Source organism: Daucus carota, chromosome 2 (genome assembly GCF_001625215.2).
Source record: "Daucus carota subsp. sativus chromosome 2, DH1 v3.0, whole genome shotgun sequence".
Taxonomy (NCBI): Eukaryota; Viridiplantae; Streptophyta; class Magnoliopsida; order Apiales; family Apiaceae; genus Daucus; species Daucus carota.
In genome coordinates this window covers 307,925-325,313 of record NC_030382.2, presented here as the reverse complement: position 1 = coordinate 325,313, position 17,389 = coordinate 307,925, and the positions used below count along the sequence as shown (strand labels likewise).

The 17,389-nt window shown below is 34.8% G+C and overlaps 1 protein-coding gene and 1 pseudogene across 1 annotated transcript; both read left to right on the top strand.

Annotated features, from left to right (window-relative positions):
* Positions 1-5,023: 5,023 nt before the first annotated feature.
* Positions 5,024-5,662, top strand: LOC108204001 (uncharacterized). Its single transcript, XM_017373239.1, has one exon. The coding sequence runs from the start codon at positions 5,024-5,026 to the stop codon at positions 5,660-5,662; it is 639 nt and encodes a 212-aa protein (XP_017228728.1).
* A 3,099-nt stretch (positions 5,663-8,761) lies between these two features.
* LOC108192426 (preprotein translocase subunit SCY2, chloroplastic-like) lies at positions 8,762-16,525 on the top strand (annotated as a pseudogene).
* Positions 16,526-17,389: the final 864 nt, after the last annotated feature.

The window sequence follows — 17,389 nt, the reverse complement described above, 5'->3', positions numbered from 1 at the left end:
TGTTCTGTGGGAACAAAGTGAAGTTCAATGGTTCCTTCCTCCACATGCTCCCTTATAAAATGATATCTTATACTGATGTGCTTTGTCAGAGAATGTTGAACTGGATTTCCTGTCATAGCAATAGCACTTTGGTTATCACAATAAATAGGAATTTTAGAAAAGGCTAACCCATAGTCCAACAGTTGATTCTTCATCCAAAGAATCTGAGCACAGCAGCTGCCTGCAGCTATATACTCTGACTCTGCTGTTGATGTTGAAATAGACTTCTGCTTCTTGCTGTACCAAGAAACTAGTCTTCCACCTAGAAATTGACAACTCCCACTTGTGCTTTTTCTGTCAATTTTGCAACCTGCAAAATCTGCATCAGAGTATCCAATTAGACTAAAATCTGATTCTCTAGGATACCATAATCCCAATGATGTGGTTCCCTTGAGATATCTGAATATCCTCTTTACTGCAATCAGATGAGGCTCTCTTGGATCTGCCTGAAATCTTGCACATAGACATGTGGCATACATGATGTCTGGTCTACTTGCAGTCAGATAAAGCAGAGATCCAATCATGCCTCTATAGTTTGTGATATCCACTGATGCACCAGTATCTTTGTCTAGTTTGGTTGCTGTTGCCATAGGAGTAGTTGCAGCTGAACTGTCTTGCATACCAAATTTCTTTAAGAGATTTCTGGTATACCTGGCTTGATTTATAAAAATCCCATCTTCAGTCTGTTTAACTTGTAAACCCAGAAAATAACTGAGTTCCCCCATCATGCTCATTTGATACCTGGACTGCATGAGCTTGGCAAATCTTTGACAGAGTTTAGCATTAGTGGAGCCAAAAATAATGTCATCAACATAGATTTGAACTAAAAGCAGATCATTACCATGATTCAAATAAAATAGAGTTTTATCTATGGTACCTCTGGTAAATCCATTCTCAAGAAGAAATTGAGCCAGAGTTTCATACCATGCTCTTGGAGCCTGCTTTAGTCCATAAAGTGCCTTGTCCAATCTATAGACATAGTCTGGATGCTTTGGATCCACAAAGCCTGGAGGTTGTTCAACATATACCTCTTCATCCAGTTTCCCATTTAGAAAAGCACTTTTGACATCCATCTGAAATACCTTGAATTTCTTGTGAGCAGCATAGGCCAGAAAGATTCTGATTGCCTCCAATCTTGCAACTGGAGCAAATGTCTCATCATAATCAATACCTTCCTGTTGTGAATACCCTTTTGCCACAAGCCTTGCTTTATTCCTTGTAATGACACCCTCACTGTCAGTTTTGTTTCTGAACACCCATTTTGTACCAACTATAGATCTGTCTTTAGGTCTTGGTACTAGGGTCCATACTTTATTTCTCTCAAACTCATTCAGCTCTTCTTGCATTGCTTGTATCCAGTCAGCATCTTGAAGAGCTTCCTCCACCTTTTTAGGTTCTGTTTGTGACAGAAAGCAATGATGTAAACACTCATTTGCTGTAGCTGTCCTTGTTTGCACACCTGCTTCTGGATTTCCAATTATTAAATCAGGTGTGTGAGATTTTGTCCACTTCCTAGCATGTGGAAGTTGACCATTTTCATCATTGGATCCTCCCCCTTGATCCAAGCTCTCCTGATTCTGTTGATTATTCTCTGTAGCTCCCCCTAAGTTTGTGCTATCAGAGTTTGAATCAGTATTCTCTGATGAGTTTGAGTCAGCATTCTCTGATGAATCTTGGGTAGAGTCTGAAACATTCTGATGCTCCCCCTCAGCAAGTGCTTCATCATCATGAACTTGTAAATTTTCATCAGAGTTTGCTGTATCTTGTTCACAGTCAGAGTTTGGCTGTTCATCAGAGTTTATCGAATCAGAGAATATTTCTTCATTTTCAAAATGCAGTTTTTCATGATCATCCATATCTGTTAAGCCCATGATTTTCTTGTCATCAAATGACACATGTATGGATTCCATGATCACCTTGGTTCTTAGATTGTAGACTCTGAAGGCCTTTGTTATCAGAGGATATCCTACAAAGATGCCTTCATCAGCTTTTAAGTCAAACTTGGTAAGCTGTTCTGGATGAGTCTTCAAGACAAAGCATTTGCACCCAAATATATGGAAATACTTCAGATTTGGCTTCTTTTTCTTCACCATCTCATATGGGGTCTTGCCATGCTTATTAATCAAGGTTGCATTTTGAGTGAAACAAGCTGTTTGAACAGCTTCTGCCCAGAAATAAGTAGGCAATTTAGCCTCATCAAGCATAGTTCTGGCAGCTTCAATAAGAGTCCTGTTTTTTCTTTCAACTACACCATTTTGCTGTGGTGTACCAGGTGCAGAGAATTGTTGCACTACACCTCTTTCTTTGCAGAACTCTTCCATTGTTGAATTTCTGAACTCAGTTCCATTATCACTTCTAATGATCTTCACTTTGTCTTCAGATCCATGGTCCAGTTGTGTCACATGATCCATCAGATGCAAGGCTGTTTCATCTTTAGAGTGAAGAAAATATACCCAAGTGTATCTGGTATACTCATCAACAATGACAAGAGCATATTTCTTCCTTGCAATGGATGGTACATTAACTGGTCCAAATAGATCAACATGTAGAAGATGATATGGTTTCTTTATTGAGAATTCAGTCTTACTCTTGAAAGATGTCTTTCTCTGCTTGGCCTTTTGACATGAATCACATAATCCATCAGATGTGAGTAGTGATTCAGGGAGTCCTCTCACAAGCTTTTTCTTTATAAGCTCATTTATAGTGTTGAAATTCAGATGTGAGAGCTTCTTATGCCACTTCCAACTTTCTTCTGCAGAGATCCTTGTAGACAAGCAGATTTCTTTTCCTTCAGAGTTTGTAGGCAAGTGGATTTCATAAATATTCCCATGTCTGTGAGCAATCACTGCCACTTTGCCTGTTGACTTGCTTACTATCTCACTGTGTTCTTCATAGAAATCAACATGATATCCTCTGTCACAGATTTGACTGACAGAGAGTAAATTGTGTTTTAGCCCTTGAACAAGAGCTACATTTGATATGATGACATTTCCAAGATTGATGTTGCCATATCCCAGAGTCCTTCCTATGTTGCCATCTCCATAAGAAACACTTGGGCCAGCCTTCTCCACAAACTCTGACAGCAGGGCCTTATTTCCAGTCATGTGTCCTGAACATCCACTGTCCAAGACTAGAATATTCTTCCTGTTGCCCTTAGCAGGAGATTCAGAGTTGTTGTCAGTGTTTGCCATCAGAGCATAATTGACTTCTTCTTCTGAATCAGATGTATCTGTCCAGTTTCCTTTCTTGGTGATGAAGGCTTTTTCTTTTTCCTTCTTGGCTTTCTTGCATTCAGATGCAAAGTGTCCCTTTTCACCACAGTTGAAACAGGTATACTTGTCAGCTTTTCCAGCTTTCCCTTCTTTGCCCTCATTCTTCTTGAAGTTCTTCTTGTCATAAACTCTGTCAGAGTTTCTGTCTTTCCTTGAAAAACTTTTGCCTTTGTTGAACTTTTTGTAGGCCAACTTCTTGAAGCTTTTCACCATCAATGCTGCTAACTGCATCATTTCATCATCACTTTCTTCAGAGTCTGAGGGAACATCAGAGTTTGAGTCATCAGAGTTTGATGACTCAATGTCAGACTTTGTGACATGAGCTTTTCCCTTGCTCTTAGCAGCTTCCTCTTGAGCTTTCAGAGCAACGGACTTTGATTTTCCTCCATGTCGTTTGCTCCTTTGCTCCATTTCAAGTTCATGAGTCTTCAGTCTTCCATAAACATCATCAAGAGACATTTCTCCAAGATCAAGATTGTCTCTTATTGTAGTGACTTTCAAATCCCATTTTTCAGGAAGAGCTAGAAGGAATTTGAGGTTTGAGTCTTCAAGATCATATTCCTTGTCCACCAGAGATAAGTCATTCAACAGTTTGACAAATCTGTCATACAGATCTGTCAGGGACTCACCAGATTTTGAGTCAAAGTGCTCATACTCCTGTGTAAGGATTGTTTTTCTGTTTTTCTTAATGGCCTGAGTTCCTTGACATCTGGTTTCCAGAGCATCCCAGATTTGTTTAGCAGTTTTGCACCCAATCACCCTATTTGACATTGCATTATCAAGGGCACTATGCAACAGATGCTTCACCTTTGCATCTTTACTGATAGATGAGATGTCCTCTGGAGTATAATCTTTCTTTTCTTTTGGAACCATCTTTTGAGGTTCATCTGCAATCCCAACAGAGAGCTTGGTGGGCATATGTGGTCCATCATAAATCCTGTCAAGGTATTCTGGATCAACAGAGTCTAAGAATATGATCATTCTTTCTTTCCAGACTGGATATTCAGATGCCTTAAGGATTGGAACTCTAAAGGATGAAGCTTGTGATTTTTCAGACATGATTGTGTTTAAGATCTCACTGTAGTAATCTTAACAGAGCTGGCTCTGATACCACTTGTTAGGTCCTATAAACTCACTATATAAGTTGATATAGTGATCACAATCTGTAACACAGTATGACAATATAAGAGATTGAAAGCAGTAAACTCTTATATTCACAAAGCTTTTATGGTTACAAAAACTCTCTCAGTGATTTATATTGTATCACTAAGAGCTGCTAGGGTTCTTAACAATATACTCGATAACTCAACTCATCTAGAGTAACCCTAATCTGTGTTTATATAGACACAGTTACAAAATCAATCTCTGATTTGATATCCTATAAATCTGCTATGAATTCTATCAATCAAAGATTGCTCCAGTTTTCTGTTTAGTTTCCATAGTCAGTAAATCACTCCTCCGCTTCTATCCTTCCTTGAAGTATATCCGCTTCTGAGCTCTTTCCACGTGTAAACTCTGACGAGTCTTGACTATGTAAACTCTGGTCAGACTTTATCAAACTCTGTCAGACTTTATCAAACTCTGTCAGACTTTACTAAACTCTGATCAGCTTCCAGATTAAACTCTGATCACTCCTGTTCTAAAACAAACTTTAAGAACATTAGTAATCATCAATTATATCTAACAGTTCATATATTCTCTCAGATTCACTCATGGCGACTGGAAAGTTATCATTCACAGATCTCCAGAATCCTCTCTTTTTACACCCATCTAACACACCTCTCTCAATCAGTGTGCCAAAACTACAAGGTGCGGGAGATTACAGATCTTGGAAAAGATCCTTCGAAATTCAACTTTCAGCAAAACGGAAGCTAGGGTTTGTTGAAGGTACTGTTATAAGGAGCACAATAGACGCCGTGGAAGCTGGTCAATGGGATACCTGCAATAACATGGTGATATCATGGCTTCATAACAACATTTCTGAAAATATCAAGTCTTCTGTTTTGTTCATAAACACAGCTAGTGACATTCGGAAACAACTCGAGAAGCGTTTTTCGTTAACTAATGGCTCTCAGAAGTACAAGCTGAACAGGGACTTGTTTAATCTTAAACAAAATGTTTCAAAAGTGAGTGATTATTTCACTAACATGAGCAGCCTTTGGGAGGAAATTGATTCGATGAATGCATTGCCTGTCATTACTGAAGTGACCACGGAGATTGAAAAGTTGATGAAGGCGTTGGACCAAATAAAGGAGGAATCAAGGTTGTTCCGATTCTTGAATGGGTTGGATGAAACATATGGAGCTCAACGAAGTCAACTCTCGAAACTCAAAATCTTCGCCACCCGTTAGCACTCCTAAATTAATATATCAAAATTTGATTTCAATTAATAAATTTTTATTTCTCACATATATGTCACGTTAGTATTAACTAATACTAGTCAGATAATGAGATGCAAATCAAAATTTTATAAATATAAGCGATCAAAATATTTTATTTTATAATACAATAACCTAAATGAAAAAAAATTATAGAATATAGAATAATCATAAATGGTGTAGATTATAAATTTTTAGTGTACGCAATAATTTTAAATTTTTTTAGTTACCTACTATAAAATTCTTTACATAAAATTGACCGCATAATTCAGAAAAATATTTTTTTTTAATTTAAAACCAAAATACTTGTAAAAAGAATGTATATATATTTCTTCAATATATCATAAACACAACTAATCCATATATAAATGAGTTCTTAATCATAATTCAAATCACAATTATAAATAGTATTATTGATACATCAATTTACATTAAGGGTTAATTATCTTGTTAGTCATTGAAGTGGGCTTTATGTATCAAGTTGGTCACTGAAGTGAAAACGGTATCAAGTTAGTATTTAGTCTAGTATCTGGAACACAGATATATGAAATAGATTAAGAAATAGTTGAACTAATATGATTCATACTTAATAATCAGACCTCGCGGCCGGACTCCAAATTTCAAAGAATTGTACTTTTTAAATCGAAAGAAAGGTTTGTCTTTTCGTCAAGTCTTTCTTTCGATTTATAGTCATTATATCTATTCGTGGAATAAGTGATGATCCAAAGGTTCTTACTCAGAGAATCCTTTAGCTTAGGTTAGAATTTTTATTGAATCATTGTGGTTCTAGTCTGAATCTGATGTTTTAATCGATTCATAGGGTCTTAACAAGAGAATTCCTATCAATAAATAAAGAAAATAACAAATAAAAGCTAGATTATATACAAAAAAGTAAAGAAAAAATAGGGAAAAAGTGGATTCAGGAGGCCTTTAAGAATTAAGATAATATCTTTTTATGTATTATTCATATTGCCAGAATTTCTACACAACTCCTTCTTGTATCAATAAATTTTTGTTTTGATAAATACATTTACATTTACAATAATAAAACAAACTACAATAATAAAACAAACCAAGAAATTAAAAAAAAAATTAATTTTATTTCGATTATAAAAACCAGGATGGATATGGATTCTCAAGCCAAGTTTAAAAGAATGTACGTATGTTATCACGCCCTGAAGGAAGGTTGGAAACTTGGTTGTAGACCTATAATAGGGTTGGACGGTTGTTTTTTGAAAACGGTGTGTGGAGGGCAGCTACTATCTGCCGTGGGACGAGATGGTAACAATCAGATGTATCCCATTGCGTTTGCTGTCGTGGAGAGTGAAAGTACGGACTCGTGGGGTTGGTTTTTGGAGCTACTGGTTGAAGATTTGAATATCGGTTATGGTTATGGTCTTACCATCATAAGTGATCAACAGAAGATACTATCTTTTTTATTGCTTCTAAAGATGTCTGGTTACAAAAATAAGATAGATTTGTTCTACTGTACATTGAATGTTAGGGACTATCTGTAGCTTATAACCTATTATATTGTTCTTGTTTGGCTATTATAAAAGAAAAAATATCAGGAAAGTAGTTTACGCATGATTAAGTATCATAGCAGCATCACATATATGTTACAAAAGTTGGTATGCAATGGCAAGGTTCCAGAATAATGCAGTGACACATGAGCTCCTTCAAAATATGATTAAAGTAATATTTTAATAGAATTTCTGTATGTAGAAAATATTAATGATAATATATTAATTATGCTTAAGTTGAACAGATCTAACTTAATTTAAATTACTTCTTGTAGGGCCTGGAAAATGCAAAGAAAGATTACATGACAGGCGCAGAACACAGATTCTGCACTCGACATTTATACTCCAATTTCAGGAAAAAATATCCATCTATGATCTTAAGAAAGACATTTTGGTTAGCAGCAACGACCACACACCCTGTGCAGTATCAGAAAGCTATGAATGCCATTGCAAAACATTCAAGACCTGCTTATGACCAGCTCAGGAACCTTGATGCTAAATCTTGGACTAAAGCTCACTTTGCAACAACCTCAAAAGCGGACAATGTGGAAAATAATATGTCCGAAAGCTTCAACGCATGGATCATAAACGAGAGGTATAATCCTGCATGAATTACATTTCTAAGCCACTTTGAAATTATTGCAATTTTTATTTGTAATTTTTTTAAATGCCAATTGGATGCAGGTATATGCCAGTTTTGACAATTTTGGACGACCTCTTAATTGTTTCAGAATATCAGGTGGTAACAATGGATCAGTGGTCTTAAGTTCCCAATACTCCTCTCCTTTTATGGCCTCCAGAGGTTGACTATAAGATTTTAAGTACCTATCCCTTTTAAAGTAATCAGAAACAAAATGGATTGGTTGTTGCCTGCTATATGTATAGCTGCTATCGCATGTGAACAAGGTATTTCGGTTAACTGAAATACTCGACAATCACAAATTTTGTTAAGCAAATCCATTGTCACAACATTTACACCTTGTTTAACCTGCACAAAAAACTTCAAATTTTAATATTTAGAAACTTAAAGTTAAAGAAAATTACATAGCATTATTTTACTGGGTCGCGCTCAAGAGAGAACCAGTCCTTAAAATAGAACCATAGAACCACTAAGGTTCTGCTGCGGAACCCTAAATTTTAAATAGATTTTTAGGATCTAAATCAAAATACATGTTTTTTTCATATTTTTTCATCGTTGTGTGTGTTCAAAAATAATTTTAAAATCTAATACATAGATATTGACGTTTTTTGCATGTGAAGTTCTTCTGCAGAACCCTAACTCATACTTAAGTTCTGCTGCAGAACTCTGCCTTATAAGGTAAGGGTTCTATGGTTCTCTCTCTAATGGTTCTCTCTGGAACATGACCCTTATTTTACTTACAGCATATTTCCTAGCTCCATCCCACATGGCATTCCAGTTTCTGGCTTCGATTACATAAAAGTCAAGTTTCTTTTTAATGTTTGGACAAAGAATTTGATCACTGTTAAACATACTACTGGTAAATAGACTTATCTTTACAAACTCACCCCAACACGAAAAATATTTTTTTTTTTTGACAATGCAGGCTTATATGCCTTACAAATTAGTATCTGTTCTAATACTTTTCGGGTGAGCCAGAGTCGAACCCGGGTCTCCCGGGACAACAGAGGATAAACCCACCACTTGGGCTATCCAATCGTGCTCCAACACGAAAAATATTTAAACTTACAAACAGCATCAAACACGTGGCGCGCGCACTTGTATGAGGGCCATGGAAGCCACTCTGCTCAGCTCTCGCCACTCTCATCCCCAATTCTTCCCACCTCTACATTCCGGCAAATCATTAGGTAATCTCGATAAATGAATATTCGATGAATCAATAATTTCTGTCAAATGAATAATTCTTTTCGCGTATTTTTTAATCTCGATAAATGAATGAAATTCTCGGGTTTAGAAGTTATTTATTATCGAGGTTAGAGTGGATAATAATTTTACTGTTTATCACTTTATTTTTAGCTAGGGTTTTAGTTTCATGAAAATTTTGTAGGTGCTTGATGATAGCCATAAGAAATTTTAGTATGTAGATGTTGATGTTGAGTTGTGATACATAACAAAATTTTAGGAGAATTACGTGTGTATTTTAAAATGTATATGTCATAGAGTAGTTGAATTATGTTCGTGTAGTTTAATTACATATGCTTTTATCTAATCAGTAAGCGTTTTTGGAATACAGTGTTTAAATCTACATCGGTTCTTTGTCGTCCACGATATGCTAAAACTCCTCAATTTTCCCTTAGAAGAACTAATTCGGAGTTGAGCAGAAAGGATTTAGGGTTGTCAAAGGGGCTACATTGTTTGAAAATGAACTGGAATTTATCACTATGTATTAATGATCAGCTACGAGGTGACTATTTACGTGTGAAAGCAGCATCTGCAGATTCTTTGAATCATGAACTTCTTGTACCAAATACTGATGATAATTCTGTAGACGATGGAGAGAACCTTATAATCTCTTATCCTAAACCTCCAAGATATAAGAACAGATATTTGAATTTTGTACACATGGGAACACTCTTCAATAATGCAGCTGAGTCTTTTTTCAAGAGTGAGATATGCCGAAGATTGTTTGTGACTGCTCTCTTACTTGTGATGAGCCGTGTGGGATATTTTATTCATCTACCAGGATTTGATAGAAAGTTGATGCCAGAGGACTACCTAAGATTTGTCTCAGGATCTGTTGGTATGTTTTGTCTTTGCTTATCTTATTCTAAAACAAACAAATTTATATCATTTTTATATATTATTACAGTATGTATAGCACTTATAAATGATCTCGCATAAAATGCTAAATAGTCTTTTGTTGATTTTCTACATGAATGGAGTCCTAGAAGTTTTGGTTGCAAAATAAGTAAAAAAAACATTTTGTCCTATGTTGCAAGTTAATGTTTTTAAGTCAATCCTGCAAAGTTTGTAACTCGTAGCAGATTGTGTTTCATAGTCCTAGTGTCCTAGATTTGCTTCCTTGGAATTGATAAATAGAGTTTAATTGCTTTCCATCTAGCAATGGTTCAAATGGGTGTGGTTCAGCAGGGAAGGTCATTAGCCTAAGGCTAGGTTTCCAGGATTCATGGGAAAAATAATACTTACTATCATACAAACTTTTACTAGAAGTCTAGTAAGAAATTAAGAATGTATGATTGATTCGGTTCTTTTAAAAAAATCAGTGATCCCATATTTCTTTAATTAACGTTCGAAGATTTCACATTATGTTTTGGCAGATGAACTTGGTGATTTTGCACCAGAGCTTAAGCTCTCCTTTTTTCAACTTGGAATTAGTCCACAAATCGTGGCATCAATTGTTATGCAGGTTTGGTACTTTTAATTGCAAATGCTCATAAGTCATATCTGATATGTGATGATATGACGATGTACCTTTTACATTATTAGTAAAAGTCTGATATTCAACTCAACCGCGTGCTAAGTTGTTGAAACTCTTATATTCAGGTACTTTGTCATTTTGTTCCTTCCTTGGTAAAGCTGCGGAAAGAAGGCTTAGATGGCCAGAAGAAGATTAAGAGTTATATGTGTGTCTTGCTTTCATTTCAACCAGTGAGAGTAGTCATTCTTTCATGCAGTTTGTTATGTGATTGTTTCCTGATTATATAATTTAGGTTCTCACATACTGTATAATTTTGGTTAAACATTTTCTAGATGGTGGATATCGCTATGCTTTGGAACAGTGGAGGGTCTGATTCTTGCTTGCTATTCTCTGCCTTATTCCATCTATGCAGAAACTTCTAGGTAATTTTAGTTATTTAATTGTATCCCTTGGCAATAATGATATAGAAATATCTATGAGTCAACTCTGCTTTGTTGATCTGAACTAGGTTTAAGTGGTGAGAAAATTTGCAGACTCCTTACAGTCATGCAATATGCTGATATCTTATTGGCTGTTTCTAGTTTACTACACAGTAATTTTGGTTAGATGGATTGACGTAACAGATGTTTTGGTTGTTATTTCATAACACTGTCAGTCAGTATTCTTTTTTAGGGTTTTACCTATCATCTCTGTTGCTCTACAGTTTCTATCTGTTAAAGAGAGAGGGACTTGGGGAAGAAGACTTCTACTTTTCCGGTTATAATTTGCATAGTGAAAACTTATTTCAGTCCTAGTTTTTTTATTGAGAAGCTGAGTCAACTAGCTTTGACAGCCACCTCTACCATGATCGAATTTGCTATACTAATGCTTCAAAACACCCAGTATATGCAGACTTCATTAACTACATAGCGTCGGTAATAAGACGAATCCGGGTAGAGGTATCTTATTAATATGCTCAATTTTTTCTAATATATTTTAGTAACATTTAACATCATATCACTTTGTAATATCTCTCTGTCTACTTGTGTCACCTTTTGTAAATGTGAGCTTCCAGATTTAAGTTTCTCAGCTACTTGAAGGATTAATTTTCTTTACACAGTGAACTAGCCTCGCTTTTATCTTATACTGAAACTATAGTTAGTAAATTACAAAAAAGAATAGATATGAAGAACATATGCTCTCTTATATATGTTTATTGAACTTTTCTGTACAGATAGTGGTAGATATGTAAACTTTTTGTTGTTATATAATGCTTAATGCTTATGATCTAAAATTGGATGACATTGATGCTGATTGATGCACATTTTAACCTAGTTCACAACTTGAAAAGGATTAGCATGGGTCTTGCACCGTAAAATATTGATTTTCTGATGTGTGCAGTTGTTCTCCCTTGAGATTTATGCATTTCAATTTGCATTGTTTTCAGGGTAAAACATGTGATGGTTACAACTCTTCTTTTGGTCTCTGGTGCAATGACTATGAGTTGGATTTGTGAAAAAAATAACAGATTCTGGTTTTGGTATTTACCTTTTGCTCTTGGCCTTTTCTAATTACTTGCCTGTTCTATTGTTGATAGCTGTTAGCTTTCTGTAATCAGTTGACTACTCAGTCTTATTCTTGCACCGTCTAATTCCCAGAACTTTAATCATGCTTTCTTCATTTACTTATTTAGCATTTTATATTACTAAATTCTGATACCCTGATGCAAATGGACTTTTTTTATTAGACATTTGAAAATGCCTTGAAACTCCTCCAGTACCAACACAAACACAGAACTATATATACAGATATTTTATTGTCCCTTATTGTGTGTTGTTCCTTAATAAACTTAACTGTGGTGGTTCAGGACAAGGATCATCTTTGATTATCTGTGTTGGAATTTTGTCTGGCTACAAAGAAACATTACACAAGTTGTTGACTCAGGTTTCAGGTTAGTGTCAGACTGAAATTTACATCAAAACTTTAGTTACTCATCTGTTTTTTTTATTTTTTATCATCAAACCAAGTGGTAAAATCAGTAATCTTTTTCTTATGCAATATCAAAGAATATCTGCTTTTCATTTATTAAAACTTGTATTCAAGTAAGACACCAGTCTAATGCATAGTTGCCGGACACTGTCTGATGAGTAATGTTCTTCCCATTCAACAATGTTTTGTACCGCAAGGTAGTTGGCTCATGCTGAAAAATAATCCCCTGGGCAAGTATACAAGTTTTTGACCTCATCTTCTCTTAGGCTTGATCGAATTTTGCAATATGATAATTTCCAGATGGTATCAGAACCCAATTGAAGGTCCCTTTGTTTACTAATCATCACCACAGACAAATATTTTTGCACTTCACTTGGTGGCGACCGCTCTGATTGCATGCAGCTGATGATGTGCCTTACTATTTGTTATATATATACCCTTTTGTTTCAGGAAGTACTCTGAGCTGGTGGCCTTATGCGCTTGCAGTATTGGTCATTTTCACTGTGATGACTATGTATGCTGTGGTTGTAACTGAGGGTTATAGAAAAATCAAATTACAATATTATGGATTTAAGCTAGCTTCTAGCTCAAGGTGACTTTGGCTACCTTCCCCGTTTTTTGTAATAACAAGCTTCTGATTGCTATGTGACTTATAATTCTCACTTTATAATTACTGTATCAGGAAAAAATAATGTTCTTTTATACAAATTCGTTTTTTGTGTGCAATTAATGACAGTAGTATCAAAAGTGTATTGGTGTAACTATGTATATTAACCACAATGAAGTAAATTGTTTATATCTACCAAATTAGGAGAGCACTCTCGGATTAAGAGGTGTGAACTGAAAAGAATTGTATCTACAACCTTTAATTTTACTAATTGCGGTATTGTATGGAAATTGATTTGAATAATATAGCATAAGAAAAATACTTAATTTGCTGTTTGTTAATTTTTTTTACAGACAAGGCTCACCTATTACAGAGGTGGAACCATATATCCCATTCAATATCAATCCATCCGGAATGCAGCCTATACTCACTACCACCTATCTCTTGGCAGATCCGAGCATTCTTGCAGGGTTGTTCATCTATTCAGATGTCTATTTATCAGTGCTTTCTTTTTCGTTTTGATCTTTCGATTCTACATAAGTACCTAGTTAATGTTAATGAGGTTATATGTGGAATTTCTGATAGTGGCATACGCTTAATTCTACAAAAGAATTGTCAACTGCTATTTCCTAATGAATCATTTCTTGCAGTCTTCTTGGCTCGCCTGTTTGGGAATATATAAAACAGATGCTTAATCCTGAAACATCTACTGGAGCAGGGCCATGGGTTTACTATACAATTTATTCGTTCTTTGTCTTCGTATTCAACATATTTGACATTGTAAGTGTGTTTGACCTAGTGATATATATCCTTTGAAGATTATTGCTGCTTGTTTGCATATAGCATTGCTACCAATTTTAAATATCTTTTGACAGATAGCTTGATAATTAACTATAACATGTGACCGTGATTGGATAGCCCAAGTGATGGGTTTATCCTATGTTGTCCCGGGTTCGACTCTCGCTCACCCCTAGAAGTCAAAAAAAAAAAAAAAAACTATAACATGTAAAATAAATTTCTGAAAAAGATGTTAAGCTTGTTCTTAAATTTTAAAGTACTTTCCTGAATTTATACCTCAACTTTACAAGAAACTTGTGTATTGTACTACTAATATTGAGAAACTTAGTGTGGCAGAGATAATTTAATTTATGTAATTATGTAATTGTTATGTTTTAAAATAAATAGGTCTGGGATATATGGTGTAGTTGTAATATTTCACTTTGTATATCATTTATAATTTATTTGAATCAATTTATAGCCAATGAAAGCACTATCACTATACTACTAATATAATTGAATTAGATTCTGTATTATTATTCTATTATAATTTATAGTAAAAAAGATTTGTTATTGTTATTAATTGTTTACGGAAATCAAGATTTTTTCTCCGCCTTTCATTAATTAATGTAAGGATGTTGTACTAACAAGTGAACTTCATATAGGCCAACATGCCAAAGGAGGTTTCTGATTACTTGAATAAGATGGGTGCCAGAATACCGAAGATAAAGCCTGGAAAGGCCACCATTGAATATTTAACGAAGGTCCAAGCTTTTACTAGTTTTTGGGGTACGTCTGCCTAATGTCTTGTAAAACTTAAACTATATGAATTATATTATTTATAATTTATCAGAAGCGCTGATGCCATTCACTGCTTATTTTACTCACATCATTCTCTCTCTCTTTTTTTTAATGAAAACGTTGCAGGAGGTCTGTTGCTTGCCACTCTGGCAACTACTTCTAGCATTCTTGATCATTATTTACGGAGCAATAATTTGGGATTCTCAATAAGTTTTACATCAGTATTAATCATTGTAAGTATGTTACTTCTGGCCTTACTCCTGGCTTGGTCAGAGCTGAGTCTTATAAGAACTTAATAAAACCTTGCTGCTATGTAAGTTATATAATTCTACTCACCTTATGAGTAATTTGGAGAACCGACAAGCAGTTCCCTAGTTAACTGTATTTTCTGAATCCATCATTTCCAGCTACTTTTTATTTTTTATCCTGGACAACTATTATTTTCAGTAAAATTATTTTGAATCTTATCGAAAGCATGTAAAAGAAGACAATTTGAAGCTAATTTAGTGTTATATCTTACTTGATGTTATCCAGTGATAGTTTGGTGGTGTTGCAAACTCTGTTTAATGCTAACCAAACCAAACATACCCAGTATATATTACTCTACACTGCTGGTTGAGCAGAGTCGGTGTAGAGTAAGATATAAAGCAGACCTTACCTTACCCCTCAGAAAAGAGAGGAGAGGTTGTTTTGGCAAAGACTCTAAGCAATCTGAAATTTTTTGTGTCACCCTTTGCTGAGACTCTTCTTAACACCATCAGTTATATGTTATAGCGGATTTGGAATTATAATTTAGTGCTCCTTTGTTCTTAATTGTCTTCCTAGTGACTGAAAGTGTTATGGAAGTTTACATGTCCATAGAGCTCACAATATTTCTTTTAAGAGTATTGTCTAGTTATTCTTTATTTCAGAGTAATTTTGTATTTTTGCCTTTTCAGCTTTCTTACTATGCATCATATGTTGCTTTGATTCCCCAACTAAAGCACTACCTCACTATCTGATGCATATATCATACAATCCACTCATGTTACTCACCTTAAAATATCTTGTTAGCGTGCTAATCCTATAGAGCAGGTGTTAGGTGCTTGCTTCCCAACTTAAAGCATTCTATAGGGATTCTAATGTTGTCTCCTTACAACTTTTGCATCATGTATGGATTCTTAAGTATTTGCTACATCGATTGTTTTGATTCCAGGTTGGTTCCATCATTGAGCTGAGAAGATCTTATCAAGCATATAATGTTATGCCGAGTTTAAGCAAAGCTTTAAAAGATATGGTGTATAACATCTGAAGGCAGTCTATCAATTTTGTATCAAGGTGACTCAGAAATGGAAGTGGTGTTTATCATTTATATGCTGCATTATCTACCTTCATGATTGACAGATTCTACAATTTCCGAAACCCTCTATAAACGGACTGATACTGATCCTCATCATAGAGATATAACCAAAGGTGAAGAAGAGTCCAAGTCCTGCATGTTAAGAAACTATGTGTGTACTTTCGGCGATAGATGCCGTTGTATAAGGATACACCTAGTTCCCTACCCGACAGCAGGAGGCTACGAAAGGATGAGACCCAGGTCTTGATTGTCTGTTATGTCATAATGATCTACTTTTGCTTCAGTCAGTAACAAAGATGAGCTTTGCATATTCTGTATAGGTAGAAATAGTATTTATTATCATAAATGTATACTCTGTTGAATGTTAGTTGCATTTAGTATCTATATATCTGTTCTCTTTCAGTTTTATAAAGTAGTCAGAGTCGAAAAACTAATGTTGACCGGCTACCTTTTTTTAGTAAAGCATCTTGGTTTTTATACTTTTTTTTTGTCAGGAGTAAAGCATTTTAGCTTATAAGTTATAAAGTATAAGAGCAAGTCCAATGCTAGATGCTATATATCTATTGCTATTGCTATAATATAGCACCAAAAAGTGTTTTTTGGTGTTAAAATAGAACTTGCACTCCAATGCTAAGTTCTATAACTAGTTTCAAATTTAACCAACTCATTAACTTTTACCTAATTTTTATATAGAACCAACTCATTAACTTTTACCTAATTCATTAACTCATTAACTAGTTCCCAATTTCTAGCTATTGATGATGTGGCAACATGGATGGATCCATCCTTGGTTTCAAATATAGAACCAAGGATGCATCTATGCATGGATGCATCCAAATATAGCACCCCTTTGGAGTTAATTTTTTTTACTTTTGATGCTATAAAATAGCAATGGAATCAAGTATAGCATTGCATTGGAGTTGCTCTAAAGGAGTAATTTTTGTAATTCTAGGAGTGACGGAGAATTAAACCAAACACATTACACATGAGATTGATGGAGAACTACTTTAATCAAATAATTATGCATCGAATGCAGATTATCTCTAAGCTATGCCTCTAAAATTTATTGATCTCTGAACCTCTTTTCTTTAAGTCACGTACTCGTTATTAATTTGTCAATCGAATTCCGATTTGACTAAAAATATTTCATTTATCGGAAAAATCTCTTATAAATTTTAAAAAAATTTAAGTCAGTAGATCGATCGGTTCCAATTCCCAATTTTTTAAACCATTTCTGCATCTATGTTTAAGATAATTCATCTTCTTTTAGTCATCACAATCAATACATAAAAAAAAAAAAAATTTGGCTTATCTTTTTAGCCACAT

Excerpts from the sequence above, each read along its gene's own strand:
- LOC108204001 (XM_017373239.1), top strand. The coding sequence starts at position 5,024 with ATGGCGACTGGAAAGTTATCATTCACAGATCTCCAGAATCCTCTCTTT.